General features: G+C 38.4%; 1 protein-coding gene across 1 annotated transcript; it reads left to right on the top strand.

The window, feature by feature from the left end:
* Window positions 1-17,837: 17,837 nt before the first annotated feature.
* LOC143891869 (phosphoinositide binding protein) lies at window positions 17,838-25,472 on the top strand. Its single transcript, XM_077396373.1, has 7 exons — window positions 17,838-18,121; window positions 18,365-18,398; window positions 18,868-19,231; window positions 22,307-22,453; window positions 24,799-24,848; window positions 25,119-25,176; window positions 25,261-25,472. Exons 1-7 carry the CDS (start codon window positions 17,838-17,840, stop codon window positions 25,470-25,472), a joined length of 1,149 nt encoding a protein of 382 aa, XP_077252488.1.
* Window positions 25,473-26,286: the final 814 nt, after the last annotated feature.

Below are 26,286 nucleotides of genomic sequence, written 5' to 3'. Positions count from 1 at the left end.
TCCTGAGTATGTTCAGGATAGGTTGTCAGATGTAAGAACTTTCTCTTTAAATAAAATTTGAGTCCCAATAATTCACTTGTGTCCGTTTCTTAAGTGTGCTTCTGATCTTAAAATAAGACTCCCTCCTCAAATGAGGACAAAATTGATGAAACTTCACTTGGGTCACAACAATTACTTGAACAAGAGGAGGAGCGCCAATCCCAGCCTTTCAAAGATGAAATTGAAGTGGTAAACACTGGCACTGAAACCTTGATCCAGTAAATGCCGATTGAAAATACATTACCCTCTGAAGAGTGTGAAGAATTGGTAAACCCATTTTGAGGATAAAAAGATGGTCCGGTAAGCGTTACCATTAATGCCAGGAGAAAGACCCAGATAGAAGGTTCAAGAAAGAATGAAGTGAATATCATATGCTATGCAAGGGGCATGGAGTGGAAACAACTTTCATATTTCCAATGAATGACCTTGGTTCTCAAATTCATAACATGAAGCCATCAAATTCGAGATAAGAAGTTCAAGAGCAAGCATTGAAAAGTGATCATCAGATATCAAGAGTTACAAATCCATAGATGGAGGATGTCGAAGAACAAGTTTCGCTCTATGAAAGTCGAAGGCGCGTATTAGAATCTTGAAAGAAGAAGATCTATTATCTCTTACCTGGAAATGCCGTCAAACTCCGTAAAAAAAAATAAATAAATAAAATAAATAATCAGTACCAGAGGGACTCTAGTAAACTAGATCGACTCCCAATCTGAACATCGGAAGGCCTTCTTTGGCCGAATAAATCCCAAAATCAGAACCCAATGTCAAAACAAATACATGTTTGCAAACCATTTGAGCCTGAATGAAATTTTCTTGAAAACCCATCAAACTAGGGGCATTCGCCCCGAACTACGCGATACCTGATCCCTACACTGGGGTACGTAGGCAGCTCGGTTAAACTGAGTTCGGTCGATTCAAAAAAGAAAAGCAATTCAATCAATCAAAAAAAAAAGAAATTCAATCCTTTCAGAAAAAAGAGGGACAAGTTCCTAAAGAAGAGAAGTCAATTATTCCAGAAAGAAAAAAAAAATCAATAAACCTTCGAACAATTTATCTTCAAACTAGGGGCATTCGCCCTGAACTACACACGACCTGATTCCTACCTTGGGACATGTAGGCAACATGTTCACAGGTTCGGTCGAAATCTTTGTTGAACCTTAAGCCATTCTTTGAAAAGCCCTATCCTACCTATAAAGTCCTTCCGGTGTTCAGAACTAATGATCTAGGTCCCGAAACAAAAAAAAATTGATGATGAAATGGAGTTTGAAGATCTGCTAGACTGAAAACCTGAAAGGGCGGTTTAGGCAAAATTTAAGATCATTCCCCTGCTAAGTTGAAAACCCGAAAGGGCGGCTTAGGCAAAAGCTAAGGGGATAGCCTGCTGAATCGAAAACCTAGAAAGGCGGTTCAGGCAAAAGTTAAGGCTAGCACGGTCCGCCAAGTTAAAAACCTTGAAGAGGTGACTTGGTCATGGTAAGAGAATCATTGTAAGAAGGCTACAGCCGGTATCAGGACTGAAGATCAACTGAAGTTCAAGCAAATTCAAGTGACATCCTCAAAACTGGGGGCATTGGAGCTAAGCAATCCTAGGAGTTGTAATTAAATCATTGAGGCATTACTGTTTTAAGGAAAAAGTCCAGTGTTTACCAATTGAAAAAAATATTCCTTGAAAGGATAGACTTACCAAATAAAACGTTAACTAAGTCAGAAGCATTACTGTGTCTGTCAGTGTAGTTAATCAATCGTTGTTATTCTATGTTCACTCCTTTAGAGCTCCTCAATCCTTTGAGTAGTGCCTTTTATCTAAGTTTTCTATTTAAAAAGAGTCAATCGTCATCCATATGTCCAAATGATGCAACTGTCTCGGTGAAGGAGGCCCGGCCTCGTCAGCTCCCTGCGATTGTACCTGAAAAAGTTCGAGAATCTAGTCAAACAGCTATATTTCAAAGATGATCAACCCAGAAGAATTCAGAAGTAGAAACATCAGAAAGCCCAGCTTCCGTAAAAAGATCATACCCCAGGAAGGCATCTTAAGCTTGGAAGAGCCTCAGATGCAATGATGGTCGAGCCAATTTCTCAGAAAGATGAACCGTTAAAATTCAGAATTTCCTTCCAGTTAGTTAAATACTTTCCTGGTCAAGAAATGTTTATCTAAACACCTATCAAGAGGCAAGTCCCACTTTTCCATGATTATATCCAAGAGAGCCGTTGTTCTAGATTACCAATTTCAAGTGTCTTGTTCAAGGTTTCAGTCATCCAAATCCCCAAAGACAAGACCAGCAGTCTCTTTGAGAAAAATCTTGTTGAAGTTTCATAAAAGTGTTTCTAATCCATTCTTGTTAGTAATGGTTCTTCGGTTTGCCGTTTCATCATTCGTCAAAGTCCTAGTTTCCGATATCTTTGTCAAGCACGATCTGTAACATCCCCGATTTCATTAAGTTCAAAAAATCAAAAATTCATCAAATCCAATCCTATGTCAAATTCAAGTTCATGAAAAATCTCTAAATTCTTCGTTGTTGAATTCATCAATCAAAGCTATCTTGTTTCTTTGAGCCTGTTTGTGAACGGTGCCTCTTTTCTCGAGTCCATTTCTAAATGGTCTCATCTTCTCCTTGAACCCGTTTGTGAACGGTGTCTCATTTTTCTGAGTCCATTTATGGTCTCATGTCCTCCTTGAGCCCGTTTGTGGACGGTGCCTTATTTCTGAAAAATCAAAAATTCATCAAATCCAATCCTATGTCAAATTCAAGTTCATGAAAAAACTCTAAATTCTTCATTGTTGAATTCATCAATCAAAGCTATCTTGTTTCTTTGAGCCCGTTTGTGAACGGTGCCTCGTTTCTCGAGTCCATTTGTGAATGGTCCCGTCTTCTCCTTGAACCCGTTTGTGAACGGTGTCTCATTTTTCTGAGTCCATTTGTGAATGATCTCATGTCCTCCTTGAGCCCGTTTGTGGACGGTGCCTTATTTCTAAAAAATCAAAAATTCATCAAATCCAATCCTACGTCAAATTCAAGTTTATGAAAAATCTCTAAATTCTTCGTTGTTGAAGCTATCTTGTTTCTTTGAGCCCGTTTGTGAACGGTGCCTCATTTCTCGAGTCCATTTATGAATGGTCTCATGTTCTCCTTGAGCCCGTTTGTGAACGGTGCCTCGTTTCTCGAGTCCATTTGTGAATGGTCTCGTCTTCTCCTTAAGCCCGTTTGTGAACGGTGCCTCGTTTCTCGAGTTCATTTGTGAATGGCCTCGTCTTCTCCTTGAGCCCGTTTGTGAACGGTACCTCATTTTCTGAGTCCATTTGTGAATGGTCTCTTATTCTCCTTGAGCCCGTTTGTGAACGGTACCTCATTTTCTGAGTCTATTTGTGAATGGTCTCATGTTCTCCTTGAGCACGTTTGTGAACAGTGCCTCGTTTCTCGAGTCCATTTGTGAATGGTCTCGTCCTCTCCTTAAGCCCGTTTGTGAACGGTACCTCATTTTCTGAGTCCATTTGTGAATGGTCTCATGTTCTCCTTGAGCCCGTTTGTGAACGGTGCCTCGTTTCTCGAGTCCATTTGTGAATGGTCCCGTGTTCTCTTTGAGCCCGTTTGTAAACGGTACCTCATTTTCTGAGTCCATTTGTGAATGGTCTCTTATCCTCCTTGAGCCCGCTTGTGAAAGATGTCTCATTTTAAAAAAAAAAAAAAAAAAAAAAAAAAAAAAAAAAAACCGCTTGAGAACGATCTTTGTTCTTTCTGTTCGGAATCCATTCGAAAGTGGTATCTCATTCTCTCGTTGCTCGTTTGTAAACGGCACCGCATCAGGATTTCTTATTATGTTCTAATTCTAGGATTTCATTTAGGGCCTTGCATTAGGTAGTAAATGTTTGCGTCTAAGTTCCGTTTTGTGTAGAGTCTTTTGTCGATTAAAGCTACGCAAAATGGCTCTGTCATTTTGACTTTGGTATTCGATGACTACGTCATCTCTACCAAAGAGGGGCATCTGTAGACACCCCATTTTGCTCTACCTTAATCGATAAAGAAATTAGGGTTTGTTTTCCGTCGGTTTTCCAATGTCTTTCTTTCCCGCATCCGTTTGTTACATTTCTAAATACTTTTGGTCATTTCCGTCGTGTTTCGCATTTTCCCGCTAAATGTTGAGAAGGATTATTCAGAAAAATCTAAACTAGGGAGAATTTGTACCCGTTTGTGTGGGACCCGCTGATGTGGGACCTGCTAGTGTGGGACCTGCTAGTGTGGGACCCGTTTGTGTGGGACCCGCTGGTGTGGGACCTGCTAGTGTGGGACCTGCTAGTGTGGGACCCGTTTGTGTGGGACCCGCTGATGTGGGACCCGTTTGTGTGGGACCCGCTGATGTGGGACCCGCTTGTGTAGGGCCCGCTGATGTGGGACCCGCTTGTGCGGAACCCACTGATGTGGGACTCACCATTAGCATGACTTAACTTTCTCTACCATTTCCACTAACTTCATTTTTCCCTTTAAAATAACACCATTATCTCCATTACCATTATATATTCCATTATCCCCACCACCATTCCCACCATTACCATTATATATTCCATTATCCCCACCACCATTCCCACCATTACCATTATATATTCCATTATTCCCACCACCATTCCCACCATTACCATTATATATTCCATTATTCCCACCACCATTCCCACCATTACCATTATATATTCCATTATTCCCACCACCATTCCCACAATTATCATTGTTTATTTCCATTATTCTCCACCACACCCACCATTCACATTATATATTCCATTATTCCCCACCACAATTCCCACCATTACCATTATATATTCCATTATTCTCCACCACACCCACCATTCTCATTGTTTATTTCCATTATTCTCCACCACACCCACCATTCTCATTGTTTATTTCCACCTCTCCACTAAGTTTTTCACTATATAAAGAGAGGTGATGAGAAAAAAAAAAAAAAAAAACAACACATTGTTTTTGGATAGTTTTCTCTTTCTCTCCCTCAATATCTCTCACTCTCTCACTCTCACACTATCATTATCTACTTTCTCTCCTTATTTGTTTCTCCCTATCTCTCTCCCTTGTTCCATATAAAAAAAATATAAAAGAAAAAAAAACAAAGAAAAAGAGAAAGAAAGCGGAAGCGGATCAAGCGGCGGTGCGATTTTCGAATTTTTCGGCTCTCGGATTCGGCGAGAATTTCGATCACAGGTAGGTACTTAATTTTTAGATTTTTCTAGAATTATTTGGTATATTTGCATGATTTTTAGTATTTAATTGGATTTAGTTGAAAATTAAATATGTATGCTCAAAATCATGATCTCCATGAGTGTTTCGAAAATAAAATATATACTAAATGAATTCCAAAATTAATGAAATTTCGTGGGAAACTAATATGATACCAGTACATTCTACCATGAAATTTTGAGAACTTTGAGAATTTGTTTGGTATATTATTTTATGCTTTCTTTGAAATTTACCAGCTTTTGGAGGAATTGTTACTGACATCAGATCACAACTAAAATTCTTAAACTTTTTACAGTAGTCTTCAATCTCACATTTCTAGTTACTGTAAAAGTTTCAAGTGATTTGGATCTGTTTTCATATGGGATGTAGGGTTAATTCATAATTTGGTCTGAAAATTAAAAAATCTGAAACTGATAGTAAATGGTTTCCAAAATTCATGAAAATTTCTCAGTATGTTATTTTTACTTATATCTTATTACTGTAGAAATTTCATTGAATTTAGATTCATATTTCTAGTGGTTTCTGTGTTATTTGTGCAATCTGGTCAATCAATTGTTAAATCGAAATTAAATATGAGCTTAATGTAAAAATCTGTAAAACTCTTTCCGTAAGCTACATTTCATCATATCTTGCTGCTGTAGAAATTTCAACTCATTTCGAATTCGTTTGCTACAATTTCACTTGTAAAATCACTCATATGTTTAAAATTGATAAAATTCATTGAAAATCCGAAATTAATTGAAAATCATCTGAATATTTCTAAAGAACCTTAAATCTCTGTCACACATTAACTCCTTAATCCATTGAAACAGAAATCTTAGGATCATTAGAATTCCCTGGAAAAATGGTCAGTGCATCCATAATCGTATCCCAATTGCAACCGATCTTTGACAATTTGAATACTTAAGCTATAGCATGTTGTTGGCTCCGAGGTTACTGTCCGCGGAAATCCTGAGATATGCCAGGCAATAAGATGTTATAACCTAAGTATTAAATTGCGCAAGGAAAGAAAGCACGATTCCCTTCCTTGGATGCTATTCTGGGCCGAAATTGGTGAACCCTAGAACCATTGGTAATCCTCAAGTGTCCATAAATCGAAAATCCATGAAATCTGAAATTAATTAACTTCAAGAATTTGAATTGATTTGTCTCGAGTCTTCCGGAACCATTGGATTATGGTTTCCAATCTAAGAACCATTAGAGCCCAATTTAGGAACACTAGTGTTGTGTCGTGTCCTAAGTTTTAGGGAGTCCTAGAGTTAGGAGTCCAGCCTCATCACGGACGCTTGCTATGAATAGCAACCGTACCATAGGTCTAGTTACACTAGTCACCCAATCTTTCCTTAAGACAAGCCTAGTAAACTAGGATGTAGGCAAACCTGCATTAGTCTAAGGAACAACTTGCATTTAGATAAGAATCATACAGCATCTTAGATGAAATCCTAAGATAATAAAATCCTCAACTTGAATTAAATAACTACTTTTAAAACTGTTGAAACAGTCAAATCCGTTTAAGTCGGTGTCCTAGTTGAGTTAGGCATAAGTAGCTTAGCTTAGGTGCACCGAACTACGTCGACTCTGATCCCAGTGAGGCTTGGGTACGTAGGCAGCTTGGATGTCAGATGGCATACCAACCGCGAGTCGGCACCACAACAAATTGTGGTGTTTTGTATTTTAATTTTATTGTAAATTCTTAATTAAATCACTTAGGATCTTCCATGAGATTAGAATCTTAGGAGAACTTGCACTTAGATTGAATCCAGACAAATCAAGAAATCAAAATACACATTTAGGATTCACATTGAAATTAAATCATAGGATGCATGTCCCGTAGATAACATATTAACATAGAGTTGAATGAGCCATTTAAAATAAATTTAAAAGAGTTAGCTTTTGGAATCGAAGACCGATTATCGGGCAGGAATGGTGCATGTGGTGGATAAATCCCCATACCTTCTATTTTTGTAACCAGGTAGCGAGTCTAGATTTCTGGTTAATTACGGGTCCTAGATCCCACATCTAGGTGGCGACTCTGTCAGTCTTTTTTATGTGGAATTCGGATTGCCTTAGTGATCCCAAGTTCACATAAAAGACGAATCTAAATCAACACTAAGAAGCACACGCCAATCGCGTGGGTACTAGACACCAAGAGAGTGCATGGCGGCTCGCGCCCCACCCCTCTCGCGGGATCGTGTCCCACACCCACAACAAAGAGTCCCTAGATCTCATCGCTTCCTTATAGGTTGATGGATCATTCTCTACATGGTAGGTCACAAAGTCCTCACCAAAGTTCTTGGGTACTCTATCTCTTGTAGAAACTCTTAAAGGTTCTGATGTAGAAATCAGTGTAAGACAGGTGTTAGAAGTATTCTGTTCAAACTCTACATGCGATTCTGTAACCATTTCAGTATCGCCAGGTAGGTTCAAACCATGATCTCTGAGAAAATTATTCTCAAAGAATACTGCATCTCTAGATTCTATAACCAAATTGGTAGATAGATCCAAAAATCGATCAGCAGCACTATCTTCTGCACCACCTAGATAAACACAAGTGTTGGTTCTAGGTCCTACCTTAGGTCTCCTAGGGTCTTGTATCCTTACATAAGCAATACAGCCCCAAATCTTAAGAGTGTCATATCTACAAGGATGTTTATGCCATAACTCATAAGGAGTAGTGGTCAACTTAGAGTGGTGTACTCTATTCAGGATGTGATTTGCAGTTAAAACTGCTTCTCCCCAATAGCTAGTAGGCATGCCAGCTGTCAATAACATAGAGTTTAACATTTCAGTTAACGTCCGGTTCTTACGTTCAGCTATGCCATTAGATTGAGGTGAGTAAGGAGCAGTAGTTTCAAGTATTATGCCCTGAGAGGCACAGAATTCCTTGAACTCTGTCAAAGTGTATTCTCCTCCTCTATCACTCCTAAATCGCTTAATTTTTAAGTTCAATTGATTTTCAACACGATTCTTGAAAATTTTAAATTTATCAAAAGCTTCATCTTTCGATTTTAGGAGATAAATATGACAAAATCTAGAAAATCGTCTATAAAAGTGATTAAATACTTCCGACTACCTCGAGTAGTGAAACTTTTAAAGTCACAGAGGTCAGAATGTATTAACTCAAGAAGGTGTGTGCTCCTAGAAACCGAACGAAAGGGTTTTCTAGTGATCTTGGTTTGTGCACACACTTCACACCTGTCAAATCTAATCGATGTATCTAAAGGTATATTATAAGTGTTAGCAAGTTTGACCATTTTTCTATAGTTCACATGTCCCAATCTAGTGTGTAACAACTTAGGATCAATCAAAGTGGAACTAACCTGACTAACGGTTTCATTTGCTAAACTCAGTCTATACATACCATCGATTAAGAAAGCACAGCCAAAATAATAAGAGTTAACAGTTAAAGTTACTCTACCACCTAAAAAAGATGAACACATGCCAGCATTGTCCAAAAGACTAATAGAAATTAAATTCTTTTGAATAGCAGGAACTACTTTAACATTTTTTAAAGTTAGTATTTTACCTGAAGAAAGGACCAGGTTCGCAGTTCCAGTGTGAGTCACTTTTGCCTCAGCTCCACTAGCCACTGTAACGGTCTCTTTCACGCCAACAGCATCCGTAAGTAGTTTCTTCGAGTTGCAAACATGGCAGGTGGCTCCTGTATCTAACCACCAGTCTGAAGAAGTACTGGCCACTGCCCACTATCATATGGGCTTCCTTTTGTGGTGTGTCAGATTTAGCCTTTTTTGGTTGTTTACACTCTGCAGCAAAGTGACCCAATTTCCCACAGTTGTGGCACTTGCCCTTCTTTTTCTGAAAGATAGTCTTTTTGGCCTCCAACTTGGGATGTTCACTTTTAGGTGACTTGGATTTTCGAGGAAATTTCTTGGGATATATTACCGCGTTAGCAGCAGATTGTTGCTGTCTAACCATCTCCAAGTTATTCCTAGCTCGATTCTCATCTTCGATTCGAATGAATCGTTTGAGATCATCCAGTCCCACTTGCACATTTTTCCGATACATCTCGGTTTTGAAAGAGTGCCATGCAGATGGTAACTTGTATATAATTGCACCCACAAGAAATGAATCACAGACAACTTTTTTTTCATTATTCAGCTTAGATCTCAAATTTTCTAGATCAGTAACTTGAGGAGTGATTTCCTTGTCTTCTTGAAACTTGAAATCCATGAATTTGTCCACAAGATGGGTCTTGGACAATTCCTCCTCCTTCTTGAATTGAGCATCTAAGTTGTCCCATATTGCTTTAGCAGTGTTAAATTTACTATATGTTTCTGCAAGACGATCTGAAAGACAATTCAACAAGTAGTCTTTGCAGAAATCCTCATCCCTAAGCCATTGAGATTCATCAACGTCTTCATCCGTCTCAGCAAAGGTACTCAAAACAGTGTAAAAACAATTCATATATTTTAGACCAAATTGAGTCTTTCGCTTCCATGAGTTAAACTCAGATCCACCAAAGGATTGAAGTTTGACCATCTCAAGAGGCATACCATTCTTTTCCATTGTATAATTAAGATGAAAAGAAAATTAGAAAGCGTGCACCTGATTGACGAATCGCGAAAACCCAATCCAAGTGGAATCCAAGAAACAAAATAAGAACTAGCGGCTCAACAATTAGTCGGCGGCGAGAAAGTGGCCGACGACAAGAGGAGGCTGATGGCAAAAACTTCAGCGTCGATTCGGCTTAGGCAAATCGACAAACCCCAACAGAGCAGCTTGTGATCTGCAGCCAAGCAAAAATCGAATGTCGGCCAAGCAATTCGACCCCACCAGAAGTCTAATTCCGTCCAACAAGAATTTCAGCCCAACAAAAAGACAACCTCCACCAGACCAGCTATTTCAGAGATGAATTTTTTTTTTTATTCAAAGCGTCAGAGATGAAACCCCTAAGCAAGGAAAAGAAATGATCGTTTTCTTTTCTTTTTTTTTTTGGTTGGTTGCTGCTACACCAAATCAAAAGACAATCTGTAGGAGAGAGATAGGAACGTTGCCTGTTCAGGATAGAGATAGGAACGTTGCCCTTTTTTTTCTTTTTTGTTTTTTTGACAAGAGAGATAGGAAAGTTGCCTTTTGCGGAGAAACACACGACCAATAAAAACAAAATTTTCAATCGAAGGATCCCTTCCAAATCTAAAATTGGAAGAAGCTAATTTAGCTTCTGTCTCAACCAATCCATGCGGGCTTCTTCCTCAACTTAGTGCAATAGAGGGCCCAACAACAGTTGTGGCTCTGTCGTTGAAGAACAATCAAGACAAAGCCTTGAAACCAATTCTAATCTCAGAAATATGAGGCCCCTGGAAGAACCCAAAAAAGGTTCAAACGGTTCTTAGGCAAAGAAAGAGACGAGATGGGAGAATGACAGTAGATCCCACCGTTCTTTTTAGGAAGGAGGGAGAGAGGAAACCCAACGCCCAAATTGATTCGAGAAAAGAATCCCACGCCCAAATCTTGATTTTTTGTTGGAAGAAACCCACGTCCAAAAAATCGTTCGTATGTGCGGGAGAGATTGACTACTATAAAAAATCAGGGTTTGATTTTTAATGCTTCAAGATTGTTAGAGTAATTAGGTCAAGCAAGAGGTTGCTTGAAGCATTACACCCAAGGTATCTAGTTTGGAATACCAAGTTTGTTGCCTCCAGCCCCTATATATAGAGATACACTAGGGTTAGAAGAGGTTAATGGGCTCCAGCCCAAATGGGCCCACTACACCTGGTCCATTACCTATTGGGCTTATATTAGAACATATATGGGTTATATGATATACCCAACAATGATTTCCACCTACAGTGCAGCTGAGTGTCCCAAGTGATGAAAAGGGGCGCATTTATCATTTCCCTTTAGGTAGTTACATATTTTGAATTTCAAACACAAGTAGTTATAAGTAGTTAAGCACATGGTTATTATGTTTTTCATGTTAACTACTTACAAAAGTCTGTATAAATATATGGAAAGGGCACTCTGGGCTGTATTGGGTTTTCTCCCTATTTTCCTATAATTTCCAGCTCTTTTATGAATGGTGGTATGCTACCCTGATTCTCAGAAATTGAAGAAACTTTGCTCGTCCATTATAAAAACCCACTTCCATTCTACCCTTGCACTTCTTTTCCCCCCCACTACTGAGAACAAAAAAATAAAAATAAAAATAAAAATGAAAAAATGACATTGGGCAACCGTGACCCGTTCTGCCCATTTCTCCAAATCTTAAATTCCAATTCACCTTTTGCACTGAATTCTTTGAGCGAATCGAGTCACTCCAAGCGATTTTGTTATAAAAATGAGAGAAAATGAAATATGCGAGATAGTAGGGCTGCAACTCGGGTCGGGCGGGTCGGGTTTTGGAGAACCCAACCCTACCCGAGAAATATCTCGGTCGGATCGGGTTTTGGAGAACCCAACCCTACACACACTCTCTCTCTCTCTCTAATAAAAATTTTAAAATATTTTTCCAATAATTAGTGAAAGAATATCTGTGGGTCCGGGAAAAGGTTAATCCACAAACTTTAGACATCACTAGACAAAATGTAATAATGAGAGGGCCCAAATGAGGAGCCGCCTCTTTCCTTAATCCCCTTTAGTGCGTTTGCATTCAAGTCATAAGCAACTAGACCTTAATCCCCTACCATTTCTATATAACACCACAACCCAGTGGGATTACTTTGTCATGATATTACAGAGAAAAGAAAGGTCCGTGTACAACTTTAAAGTTCTAATCGAGCAGCTCCTTCACCAGCTAAGGAAAATGACCAAAATATCGTGGAAAATGATAAAATTCTCAAAAAAGGAAAGCATCTCAAAGTAATCCTACATTATGAAAAATTACTAAAATATCTGTATCGTGAAAAATTACAAATATAGCCTTATCTCATGGAAAATGCGAAAATAAGAAAAAATTAGAAAACGTGGGAAATATTCCTAAAAAGAAAAAAAAATTCTAAATTAGTCATATCATGGAAAAGGGCCAAAATGCCCTTATCCCAAGCAAAAAGACCAAAATATCCTTATCTCATGAAAAATAAGAAAAATATAAATATTATTAAAAAACCTAAAACTCCCCCATGCAAGGTTTTAAATTTCGGTTTCGGAATGTGTTTCGGTCCTCACCGATTTCAGCCGAAATTTAAAATTTCCTAAATTTCGGCGAAATCGATTGAAATTAAAAATGACAATATTTTAGCCGCTACCAAATTTTGACGAAATCCTTGATATTTCAGTAATTTCGGCTGAAATTTCTGGAAATTTCTGGACAATATTAAATAATCAATTAAAAACTATTTTTTTGGAGATATTCCTTAAATTTCGACCCAAAATTTTGGGGGAAACGAAATTTCGATCGAAATTTTGTAACGTTTCGACTTTACATAATTTCGGTTTCGGTCTCCACCGAAATTCCGGATTTCGGTCAAAATTTAAAACCTTGCCCCCATGTCATAAAATGACCAAAATGCCCTTATCTCATGAAAAATGCCCATAATACTTTTTTTTTTTCTAATGGGGAAAATGAGAAAAATAGAAAGACTTCAAAAAATTGGGGAAAAAAAATAATCTAAAGTAACATTATGTCATAGAAAATAATCAAAATGCCCTCGCTAATAGAAAAAGACCAAAATACCATTATCTCACGGAAAATGAGAAAATTTTGAAAAAACCAAAAAAATTCCTAAACTAGGGAAAATTTTCTAAAATACCGCCATGTCATGGAAAATAATCAAAATGTAATTATCTCATGAAAATGACTGAAATGCCCTAATCTCATGGGAAAATAGGAAAATAGAAAAATACCTAAAAATCTTAAAATACCCACATGTCATGGAAAAGACCAAAATTTTGTTTTTAAATGGTAAAATTATATTAAAAGGAGGAGCAAGCCCCAAGACTGAGAAGATCTTGGGAAGAAATACAAACCAAAGAAACTAAGAACAAAAACAAAGAAAATCCAAATAATGGAGGAAGGGAATCAAATATCTCCAAAGAAGCTTGATTCACTCTGTTCCTTGCTAATCGATCAACGTCACTATTAGCCGAGCGACGAACGTGTTGAAATCGGACAGGATGACCATCCACACGGTCACGGATCTCATCTATCAAATCTATGAATGTCCATGGGTACGGCCTAATACCATTCCTCCATCCATCTAACAGTGTTGAGAGAATCTCCCTCGACTATCAATCTATCCAAGAGGTTATCATCAACGATCCTCATACCCTAGAGTACTGCTCTTACCTCTGCCTCATTGGAATCCTTGAAACCGATGGGACCTGAGAATGCCCATCTAGTCTCTCCCTCCTCATCTCTAAGAAAACCTCCCACCCTACTACCCTAGCAGGACCGGATTTCCAAAACTAGATCCATCAAAATTTAACTTGAGCCATCCAACTAGGATTAATTTGGTCCTCTCTATCTGATGCGTAGCAGATCTCTTTCCAACCTCTATTGAGATCAGAATTGGGGTAGAATTTGAATGGGGAAAGAACCCTTACAAAAGAAATAACAATGGATATGATCTTCAAGAATGTGAAGAGAGGCCCTTTTAATCATTTCTTGAAGAGGCTTACATTCCTCTCCTTCCAAAGAAGCCATATTACAACTAGCATTGTCACTCTCCATAAAAATGTTCCTTCTGATGGCCAGGGCAATGAATACCAACTTTCCAAAAAGTCTTTCAATCGGTAAGGGAAGACCCAAATCATACCAAACTTATCTAAGATGCGGGACCAAACTTCCCTAGTGAAAGAACAATGAATAAATAGATGATCGATTGATCCACCATTCCTCATGCATAAGGCGTGCTGCTCAATGATCCACATCTAACGGTTACGAAGATGATCCACTGGAAGGATCTTATCTTGGAAGGTGGCCCATCCGAACGCTTGAACTCGAGGCGGGGGGGGGGGGGGATGCATAATAATTTGGATAGGTGAGAGGGATGTGAGGAAAATGCAATATGAGAATAAAAAGATTTTACGCTGAAAATACCAGATATGCTACAGATCCAAACCCTTTTGTCACTCCTAGATTTGCTAATGTAGGACGATTCAATTATTTGGATGAAGTCTGCAACTCTCTGTAAAAGAAATTCCTTTTGAAATTAATATCCCAAACTATTTGACCTTCTCTCCTTTCAAAACATTCTTGGTTTGTCACCATAAATAGGTCTGGGAATAAGTCCTTGAGCGGAGTCTCTAAACACCTTCTATCCATCAAGAATGTAACTCTGTCTCCTCTATGCACTCTGAATCTAGTTCCTTCCAATAATTTTTGCTTGATTTTCAAGATGTCTCTCCATAGGGATTAAAGCGGTGCTCCTAAAAGTGTCCTCTGAAATCTAATTCCCACAAGTAGACCCATATTTGCTTTCTATCACTTTGTCCGGAGCTAATCTCTTTCCTCCCCAAACCTCCAAAACTACTTGTCCAGAAGCACATTATTGACTAATCTTAAATTCCTAATCCCCAAACCACCAGATTTAATACGCTTGAATACATCCTCCCAACATACCAGATGAATCTTCTTCTCTTCTTTTCCCCCCCAAGAAGAAATTTCTTTAGATTCATTGACTACAAAGATGGGACATCTCAGTAAAGAAAGATGATAAATAGGAATGTTAGCCAAGACTACTTTAACAAGAATAATTCTTTCCCTAAGGAAACTAGGTTCCTTTTCCATGTCGATAGTTTCATTTCCACTCTTTCCACCACTAGATCCCAAGCCTTCTTCTTGGGGCGACCCTCACCATATAAGAGGTATGAAATGTATCCACATTGCATCCAAGGAGACCTGCCAAATGGTCTCTTTGTTCTTCATCAATGTGAATGCCAATGAGTTTTGACTTTGTAAAATTAGACCTCTGTCCACAGTGATGATCTCATAACATCTTAACACCGTCTCGAAGTTTAGCACTTTGTCCCTCTCGGTCACACTAAAAATGAGGGTGTCATCTGTACGTGAACTATAAGTGAGAGACTTCTACCCCTGCCCAACCAATAGAAAATCCTTCAATAAGACCCAAAGGGAGGGAGAGAAGAAGGATGGGAGAGAAAAATACTTACAGATTTCTACTACAAAAAGTACCCCTTATAGTGACAGAAAAATAAATCGTTCCCTATTAATCCGTCGCTACAGACAATTTTGTAAGTAAGCAAAACGAAAGCTCTTCTTGTACTCATATCTTAGGAATTGTATTCAATAAGAAAAATGACACGCACTGTGAAAACCTAAATCTATGTTTTGATGGAAACACAAACAATAAAGAAATCAATAAGCGCACTTATCAAGAACAAAAGAGATTTAATTACGTGGAAAGTGTAGCATATCTCCAAGCACAATTCAATGAATAAATTAATTTGTAGTTAGTAAAGGAAGATTTGTGACCCAGTGAATCAGTGATTGTCTTTGTGCGTATACATTTAGAATACATTTACATACTTTGTATGTATGAAGGCCCTCTCAAGATTATGAAGTTGCTAGCACTCGCTAAATTGGCGGGCCCCACCCCTTCAAAACATGTGTAAAATGGATGCCCCACTCCATCAAAACATGAGTTCAAAAGGATGGGTCCCAACCAAGCTATGCTTGAGGCGTACAAAAGTTAAATGAAAATAATATTTCATGGACAATTTCCAAGGTCTACTAGATTTGCAATTTTCCTTAAAAATTAGGAAAATTTTCAAATTTGGAAAATATTTTTTTTTCGAAAATTTTATTTCCATAAAAAAGTATTTCCATGGAAATTATTTAATTAATTTTCCATAAAAAATCCAATAATTTTTTTCAATGGAAAATATTTCTATGGGGATTTGCTAGGGACCATGCACAAGGCATTTCATGGACTGGCTGTTGCATGAGAGAGGAAGCCTCCTCAGATGAATAAAATGAATATTAAATGAATAGGACAAAATAAAGTAGTCACTATTTGAGCCACGGAAGATAACTTTTTGACCAATAGCTACATAAACACATATTACATTTTGCCCTTTTTAACTGAGATTAGAATTTATGGCTACTGCTGCCACTGCTGTTTTTCGTCTCTCTGTCCCCAATTATTAATTCTCTCTGACCGCGTCTTATAGGGATCATCGAATCAATAGCAATCAGCCCCGTCTGAAGAGGCTCATATACGGAACATCTAGAAATAATACCTAGAGCGGGAGATTCAATTAACCAAGATTCAAAAGCTAAAATTTCACCTCTCCCGTCAATAGGTTTAGCCAGAGCATTTATAATAAGACCCAAATAAGCCTCACTCACTGGTAAATGAATAAGGACAATATATGTTAAAAAGTGAGTCTATGCGGCTGCACTCTCATGCAACTGCCGACCTGGGAATGCCTTCCGCGATGGTCCCTATCAAATCCCATATCAAAGACGATGATACATGTTCTGTATATACATTGGTCGTGAGTCGTGAGTCGTGAGTCGTGAGGTTATTTTATGCAGAAGGTGTAGGTTTTAAGGGGCCCAAGACATGATGAGATCCCCGCCGCTAGACACACCTTTATTGGAGAGTGGAAACAAGAAAAAGCACAGAAATGGCAAAAAATGAATGCTTCAAATTTAATACTAACTCCCTTTGAATAGAATATGATCGTACGTGACACCACTCTCTTTCTTTCCCCTGGTTTTACGCTTATAAAAGGAAGCTGCACCTTGGTTTGCAGGGAAGTGTTCTTATTACATTCTTCCCTAGTCCATCTGTTCTTACCTCACTATCGCTTGAGGAAATGCTTTTGGGTTCTACTCTGAAGCCTGAATCTGATGGAGAAGAAGGGCTTTGGATAGTAGGTTTTTAAACTCTCTCTCTGAACTGTAAATTTAAGATCACAGACAAATAAACGTACGGCGTGTTTGGCCATTATGAAAAAATACCTGTAATATTTGTTTACGCAGTTGGCAAAGAGGCAGGACAGAGAGAGAGAGAAATTTGAGGGGTGGTGACTGAGGAGAGCAGAGGATGGGCTTGGACAGCTGGGGAAAGAAAAATCTTACTTTAAACGGCCGGAGTTTTTTTTTTGTTTACCAACTTCACCACATACTCTCCTCACTTAAGCCCCTCTCAGCTCTTACCCACCAACCCTCTCTACATTTCTCTTAGCTTAGATTGACAAATATTCCATGATTTTTTTTCATGGTTGCCAAAAATGCCTTTAGTGTGTATATTACTCACGTGCTTAGGTTATTTCAATATATATAGGGAAATGATCTATGCGCTCCAATTTTTGTCGTGTAGCATTTAAAGGGCTATAAGAGCTTTTTGAGAGCTGTAATATTCCTCTGACAGCCCTTTAAATGCTACATGACAAACATGTGGAGCGCATGTTTATCAAAACATTGGAGCGCTGAAATCATTTCCCTATATATATATATATATATATATATATATATATATATAGCGACGGATTTTTATCTTTTCAAGCCAATGAGTGTATTTATTGTAGTGTATATATAAGTAGATATATGACTTTCTATGCATACGCAGATACCCTTCTACTCAGGGTCTTAATATGGTTTTTTTGGGTGTGTAATGGTGTTCTTAGGGTATGGATCAATGTTCTTACCACCCCAAATGCGCATCCCATCGCTTGGAAAACATCGAAGAGGAGGGCCCTGTGAACTGGCTCACAGTGTCTGTGCCCACCCCTGAAACTCCAATAGAGCCCATGGAGTTTCTCTCCAGGTCATGGAGTCCCTCTGCTCTCGAGCTTTCTCGAGCTCTTAGTGACGCGTTTGTTCACTCTCATGGCATTTTGACTATTCCATCTTGCACTCTAGATCTACATACATGCGACACAAGTTCTACAAAAATCCCAATGGAATCTGTAAGGTTTTCTAAGCTCCTCTCTATCAGAATATGTTTCACACACTAAGCAGCTGTTAGAGTTGGTGTTATTTAATCATTTATATTTCAGCATTCCCCATGTTTCCCTTCTTTTTTGGGTTGGCCGTACACATAGCACATGTGGCCCCTGTTTTGGGTTGGTCCTACACGTGGATTTTTAATATCAAGGAGTTTTTGGGGTTTGAACCTAGGACTTGCCGTGAGGCAATTGCTTTAATACCATGTGAGACAACCAATTACTCCAAAATCTGAAGCTGTTAGAGTTTCCGTTATTTAATTTAATCATTTGTACTTCAAACAATATCAACCAAGAGATACGGGTGTCTCTATCAAAAGGTGAAGGCATCAATATCAGTTTCTCTCTATTACAAACCTAAACTGGTTTGCAACGTTATTGATCTTCTCGGAGGGAAGATCAACCTCTTGAGGCGCTTTATGGAAGGTTAGTCCTTCTTTGTGCTCAAAACACAATTTCTGAGATAAAATTTTTCATTAACATGAAAAGGACTAGTTACATCTTATTTATAGAAAATCAACTTACCACTTCCTCTAAAAACTCCTGCTAATCCAGATAACCCTCTCTAAGACTCTTATCTTGCCAACAACTAGAGATTAAATTTCACAAGATATATAAAAAAAAAAAAACTTATTCTACCCTAAGTGGGACCCATCTAGGCAAGTAACGCTCTCCTGACTTTTCTTTTGACCGCACCCTTTATTTGTTTTCTCAGCTGTCCAAGAGCATGGTGAGAGGAAAGAAGGCGGGCAGATGGTTGAAGGATCAGAGGGAGAAGAAAAAAGAGGAGACTCGAACCCACAACGCCCAAACACATGCCGCGGTAACGGTGGCAGGAGTTGCTGCTGCGGTGGCTGCCACTGTGGCAGCAACTGCCATGTCAGCAGCTGATGTAGGAGACGGCCCATCCAAATCATTGGCGGCCGTCGCATCGGCCGCTGCTTTGGTTGCATCGCATTGCATTGAGATCGCCGAAGAAATGGGCGCTGATCGTGATCATATCTTAATGGTCGTAAATTCCGCCGTTAATGTGAAGACAACAGGAGATATAATGACCCTAACAGCCGGTGCAGCAACCGGTATCTCTCACATTTGGAAATTTACGGGAAGGGTCCTAAGTCATTATTCAGAGTCTAGCCAAATTATTGCAAAAGTTGGGCCCCAACTTAGATAGGCCGTGCCACAAAAATCTTTTCCATAGGATGATCCTAGCCCTCTGATCTGCAGAGATTTAATATCAACAAGCTAGAGGGTTTAGAGGGTTAAGGTCTGTGAAACAACCAATTACACCATAAACTTAAGCTGTTAGAGTTGGCGTTATTTGATCATTTATACTTCAACACTCCCCCTCTTTCGAGTTGGCCTTACACTTGGATTTTTAATATTAAGGAGTTGATGGGTTTTGAACCCAAGATGTGCAGTGAGGCAGTTGCTCAAATTACCATGTGAGACTACCAATTAGCCCAGAAGCTTAAGCTGTTAGAGTTGGCGGTATTTAATCATTTATACTTCAACAAGATCATCTTGTGGCGATTATTCTTGGGGCACGGCGAGGTGGGATCATCCTACATTGAGGCCCAACTTTTGGATTGTTTAGATTAGGATTGCAATTTTGGTCAGCTCAGGTTGAGCGTTTGCTACAAAATGAACTGAAATCAAGCTGAATATGACTTATGGTAAAAGCTCAACCAAGATTCCCAAAATTCAACCCAAGTTGTACCCGTAGGTCATACTTTGCAAACATTTTTTTTTTCTGTGGAAATGAAATCAGCACAACCATGTTTTGTTAATTGAACTGACCCATTTTGTTCTCTCTGATTTAAAGAGTGGTCAAGGGTTATTACAGCAGCGCTTGTGCAATTATTAAAGCATGGTTGTGCTGATATCATTTTCCTTTTCTTCTTTTTTTACTGAATATTAGTTTATAAAGTGTTAGGCAGAATGGTTAGGAGAGAATTGAGTGGGGAAGAGTGACGATGGTGCGAAGTGACTGCAAAAATATGGAAAACAGAAATTCTAAGGGCAAGTTTGGCTGCAGGAATTTTTTTTTTCATGATAAATCAACAACATCTCCAAATGGGAGACGACATGGAAGTCACTAAAAATCAAGAAACAAAATACCAAAAACTAGTGTCTTTGGTGATGAGAAGTTGCTAAAAATTCGGAAACAAATAACTCTCCTAAAAACCGGATATACCTTTTCTTGATTTTTAGTAACTTCTCATTGCTGGACACTAGTTTCCAGGATTTTGTTTCCTGATTTTTAGTGACTTCACCCTCATCTCCACTTGGAGACGCTTATTCATCATGGAAAAGAAATTCCTGGCAGCCAAACGTTCCCTAAATAAGGAAAACAGAAACTCTATTTTGAACAAGTTTTTATATGGCTCAAGCCTGTATAGTCCAGTATTTTTCAAAATTTACCATAGGATGATCCAAACCTGCTTTTGAAGGGCCACATTGTAAATAGGTTCTGCCCAAAAACTCATTTCCATAATATGATCCTAGCCCTCTGATCTGTAGAGGAACTGCATATTATAGAAACCTCTATAGATCAAGGGGCTAGGATTGTCTTATGGAAATGATTTTTTGGCCACAACATATTTACGTTGTGGCCCATCAAATGGACGGTTTGGATCATCCTATGGTGTGGGCCGTACAATACAACTTGAAAAGTACTAAACTATACATGCCTACACTACATAAAACTCATTTGGGTGCCCTTGCAAAAATCGGATGAGAGGGTGCCCCCATGGGTTGAAAGTCTCCAAAGTGTATTTATAATATGGAAGAGTCAAAGAACATTAATTGCACTTTGATGAGTGCAACTAATGGGGGTACCTTTTCATCCAATTTTTGCAAGGGCATCCTTGAGCTTAGCATCCCTCTTGTTTTCCTTATTTTTCAGCCGCATCACTTCGACTCATGCATGCTATCTTAATATTCTCTCCCTCTCCCACCACTTGATAAATCAATATTCCATGGAAAAAACCTTTATCGCTGCCGAACATGGCCTTAGTTTGGATCATCCAATAATATAGCCTTGCTATTTTTTAGCAATGACCTAAAAATTGATGAAAACTATCTTAAAATTTGGGAAATGACATACTCGCCCCATTTTCTTCCCCATGCCACCTAGTCTAGTGTGTTTATGACTACTTTTTTAACATGAAGAGGGAGTGGCCTGGGGAAGAAAAGTTGGCAAATACATTATTTCCTAATTTCACAATTTACCAGTCCCGCAAGGGCAGACTCTTGGAGATAAGAACATAAGCAGGGTCCATATAAGTCGGTGTCTAGTAAACAGAAGACAGACAACTTTGATAACTAGTAGTGTACATTTTTTATGTTACATATATTTCAGACAGAGTTAATCTAGTTATTAGCTTACATTTCTCTTTTTTCATTGAGTTATTCTAGACTGAAGGGCGCCCTTCCAAAAAATGGATGAAAGGGCACCCCATTGGTGGTAAAACACCAAGGTGCATTCATCCCATTTAATGCACCTTGGTGTTTTAAAGCCAATGGGGGCACCCTCTCATCCCTTTTTTGGAAGGGCGCCCTTCAGTTTAGAACCCCTCTCTTTTATTTTATATGAACTTAAGGTAGGTTTGGATTTCATGAAAACACATTCTTCAATTTTTTTTCTTTCTTTCTACACATTCAGTGGAAAATGATATAATTATGTTTATTTTAGGGAAATGATTTCAGCACAACAATGTTTTGATACATGCGCTCATGTATCTCGTTTCTTAGCATTTAACTGTCACGTAAATGCTTTTTGGGGACCGTAAAACCCCTTTACAGCTCTTTCAATATAAAAGACAAGTATCAAAACATGTTTGTGTTGTAATCATTTCTCTAATTAATTTAGAGGGATACCTTTTTCCGTGGCTAAATAAGGTTGAATTTTTAGAAGGGTTTAGTTCCCGGGGCACTCGTTAAGGTGCATTCGGAAAGGAATTTTACACATATTTTGATAAAAATGACTCAAAACATTTGTAAAATTATCAAACCATGTGAAAATTAAATGATTGGAAAATTCCTTTCCCAACCGAAACCCTTTTTAGAAATATTTTTTGTTTCCAAACTTTTCTTAAAAATTCCTGCAATCCAAGCTTTTGAAATTTCCATTGCACTGTTTTTTAATGCAGCTTTACGAGGTGCTGTAGCCTTTGGAGACCGACTTCAAAAAGGTACACGTGCAGCAAAATTCCTTTCTCCGACTGGTGAGGTCATTCAGACTGACATCTTAGATTTTGTCTCCAAAGGAAGAGATCTCCTCAAACGCACACGCAAAGGTACACTCAGATAAATTCGCACCCTTGTAGGATGATTTGCCCCCAATTAACGGGAATGGATGTGGCAGACCTTAATGTTTTTTCACGGTACATGGGTGCAAATCATCCCAGAGGGGGTGAGAATTTATCATCGCCCATATTTTATCCTAGAAAAGATATTCTATACTTGTTAGGGCTGCAACTTGGGTCGGGTTTTACCCGATCCGCATCCGCATCAACCCGACCCGAAAATAGCTTGGGTTCGGTTCATGTTTCTCGGGTTTCGGGTCGAACCGGGTTTACAATCCAAAAGCCCGCATCAATCTCGGGTCGAGCCAGGTTTGAAGGGGCCCGACCCGACCCGACCCGAATTACTTAAGTTATAGTATGTTTTTTTTTATAAAACTTTGTTACTTTGAAAGTGAAAACTTAAAAGTAAAACTAACGCACACACGCAATCACAGGGACTCTTTCCATCTTCTGTTTGTTTCCCCCCTTTAGCTCTAGGGTTTCAAGTTTCAACTAAATAGTTAATGCACTAAATAGTTTCTTGTTTATCTCATATGAGTATAATCATTTTCATTTGGTAATGCATCAATTTATTCTCTTTGGACTAGTTATTAGTTAATGCACTAAAGAGTTTGCCATGCTCGAGTTTTTTCTACTTCTCTGAGTTGAGTTGCCTTGCCAAACAAGAGTTTTTCTTAAAAAAATTGCGTCTAAAAAAACCCGACCCGACCCTAGATTTGTCATGCGTAGGGCCGAGTTTGGGAATCGTGGGTTTTCTGGAAAAAAACCTGACCCGAGATATTCGGGTTGGGTTAGGTTCTTCAAAACCCGACCTGCCCGACCCGAGTTGCAGCCCTAATACTTGTTACGAATCTATAAGTTCCCTCTATAAGTTCGCATCGTGACTGATCCAAAGATCAGCCTCTCGACCCACTTCGAGGAAGGGTCAGTACTCTTGTGTGCAAAAATACAATTCCTGAGATAAAGTTCTTCATTTCTTTGAAACAGGCTACTTATTTATGAGTTTTTATACGGTTGCCGACCGTCCAACGTAAAGGGCAGGGAGAGAAAACTATCCCCCTTATTTTTTATCCAGGTCAAACCTCCTTTTTTTCACTTTTAAGTTGATCAAAAATCAACGTGGTGGATATTTTCTCTCTCCGCCCTTTACATATAAAGGGCGGCCACCATATAATTTCTCACTTATTTATATCGAATGGAAAACCCACTTAACAACTTCCTCTAAAACTCCTACCTAAACCAATCTAGATATTGTAACCCTGATATCTAATACTCCTGCTCATACCAAACAACTAAAAAGCAAAGCTTTTTGTGATATCTAATCACAAAAAATCAAGCTAATTTATTCCACTCTTCATATAACAATCCTTAGTTCATGTAGACGTTTGTTAATAGATAAAAATATTACCAGAAAAAAATTCGTAGAGAACAAACAAGATAATTTCAAGATAAACTTATTCAAACCGGATAAACAATCCTAGTAACAACTTATCCAAGAATTTCTGTCATTGCGGTAATCTGTCCCACTAGAGCTGTAAAACCTGGACAGACATTTTGATAAACTGGCCCAGTTTTTCAATCTCTCAGTCGACTCTACTAAGCACTTTTATAATTGAATGGCCTCCTTAACCATTGTCACGAATATTTGTCTAAAATATTTCAAGGAAAGGATAAATTTCGAGATATTTAATTTTTTTTTATTACCTTTAACCCCCCTTACCATAGTCACAAATATTTTTTCTCAAAAAATTTCAAGTAAAGGATATATCTCGATATATTTTAATTTTTGTATTACTTTTTAATTTATATGGGGAAAATAACTGGAAAATAAAGTACTAAAATTTATAAAATAAAAAATTTAAGGACAAAATTCATACAAGAAATAATATGATAAATTTAGGGAAATAAAATCAGCACAACCGTGTTTTAATATTTGCAATAACCCATCTCGTCTTTTAGTATTTAAAGAGCTGTCAAAAGGTTATTGCATTTCCCACAAAGCTCTCACGAGCCAATTAAAAAAGACAAGCTAGGTTTGTGCAATTATTAAAATATGGTTGTGCTGATATCATTTCCCTAAATTTATGGTAAGATTTTTGCAATAGTAAAAATAAAATATGAAGATATCTCGATGTTTTCTTAATATAAATAAAGAAAATTTAGAGATTTTATCGTTTTGTCAAAAAATCATCAAATAAAACGATATTTAAAAAAAGATTAGAAATATTTGTGACTATGCCATTAACTGCGGTCGACTCGGACCACGCGAGCTCTTAAGGTAGCAATCATAATGCAAATGTCATGAATGGTGATTACCATTTGTTTGTTTCAAGCAGGTGTTCAGCACTGGAAGCAAGTTTCTCTCTATATAAACTCCAATTGGCAGGTAAAACTAACCCAAGCTTCTACATAATGATACTTTAGTACAATATGCTAGCATTGTTACTCAGCAGACTATCATGTATAATAAGCATTAAGGCCCATGGATTCTAATCAATCACCACAATACAGTTCATAGCTTAGGATGCTACTGTTATACAGTGTTTTTAGATCTAAGACTACTTTGCTCTGCAATTTCTTATATGGGTAGCTAGATCTTTTCTTTGGCACACTTCTAGACTTATAGTTCAATACTGGATGTTGGGCTGAATTGCAGGTGGTGGTTAAGATGAAAAGCAAGCACATAGGGGGAACACTCATCAAAAAGAAAAAGAGTAAGTCTAGTACTACTTTCAGAGCTCTATTGCTTATGATATCAAGGTGTTGGTATGAAAAACCGAACGGTCCAATGTTTTCAGGTGTTGTTTCTGATGTCTGCTGTGATATCTCGGCATGGCCCGGCAAGGACAGAGAAGAGGGCGGCGAGCACAGAGCCTATTTTGGGATCAAAACAGTGGACAGAGTAATCGAATTCGAGTGCAGAAATGAAGGCGATAAACGGATGTGGATCGATGGCATTCGGCAGATGCTGCATTGCTGTGCTAACACCAATGATGCCCTGTCACTGTAAATAACAATGTTCATAAAATATCTATACATAAAAGAGCATAGATTGTCTTTGATTAGACTATGTTCCAATAGATTGCATTTGTAATGCTTACTTGATATAATTTACTGATCTAGTGGGAAACCACAAGCTCATCGCATTGCCATTGGTCCCGCCTTGATCAGATAATCCTATCCGCAAGTTCTGCTAACTTATTTAGAATTTATTCAACAAAATATCTCCATCCATGTTCGATAAAAATTTTATACCATTATTATTCAGATTCCCCAGCAATTAAATTGCAAACAACTCGACGAAAACCCAGACTTTAGTGACAAAACGGCAAGGAAGCTCTGCGCAGATCTGACCAGTGCAAAGCGTGGTCATTTAGTCACTCCAATTCCTCCGCAAAGTCAATGCTATCAACAAAGAGTTGAAAGAGAAAAAAACACAATGAAATCATCGCCCATATAACATTTAATTAAAGAAGACATAATTGTAATTGTTAGAAGGGTGTATGTGCCTTCCCATTCAAAAAAAAATGTGTGTATGTGCCTAAGGGTACTTTGGTCATTGTACTCCTTCAAGCTTCATATAAATACATAAATGAGGGGGAGCTATTTCCCCAACTCACTCTTATTTCATTCTCTTCTCACTTCTTCTCTCATCTTCTCCTCTCTTCTAACATGGTATCAGAGCCCTAGGGTTGTGGCACCCAAGGGATCTCCCTTGGAGAAACCCCTTCCTTCTCCAACCTCTTTTCTTTCTTCTTCTTCTTCCCTGGCCACCTCTCATTCTCTTCTCCGGCCAACTCCCAACCTCCTCGCCACCACCTCCA

Source organism: Tasmannia lanceolata, unplaced genomic scaffold, assembly GCF_043159265.1.
Source record: "Tasmannia lanceolata isolate RefF3 unplaced genomic scaffold, GAP_Taslan_0.1 ptg000015l, whole genome shotgun sequence".
Classification (NCBI taxonomy): Eukaryota; Viridiplantae; Streptophyta; class Magnoliopsida; order Canellales; family Winteraceae; genus Tasmannia; species Tasmannia lanceolata.
Note: the sequence above shows the minus strand (reverse complement) of the source record. Positions and strands in the feature narration are given on the sequence as shown.

Coding starts and splice junctions, on each gene's coding strand:
- LOC143891869 (XM_077396373.1), top strand. CDS start 17,838: ATGGATCAATGTTCTTACCACCCCAAATGCGCATCCCATCGCTTGGAA. Junction 22,454..24,798: donor CCTCAAACGCACACGCAAAG/GTACACTCAGAT, acceptor TGTTTCAAGCAG/GTGTTCAGCACTGGAAGCAA. Junction 24,849..25,118: donor ATATAAACTCCAATTGGCAG/GTAAAACTAACC, acceptor GCTGAATTGCAG/GTGGTGGTTAAGATGAAAAG.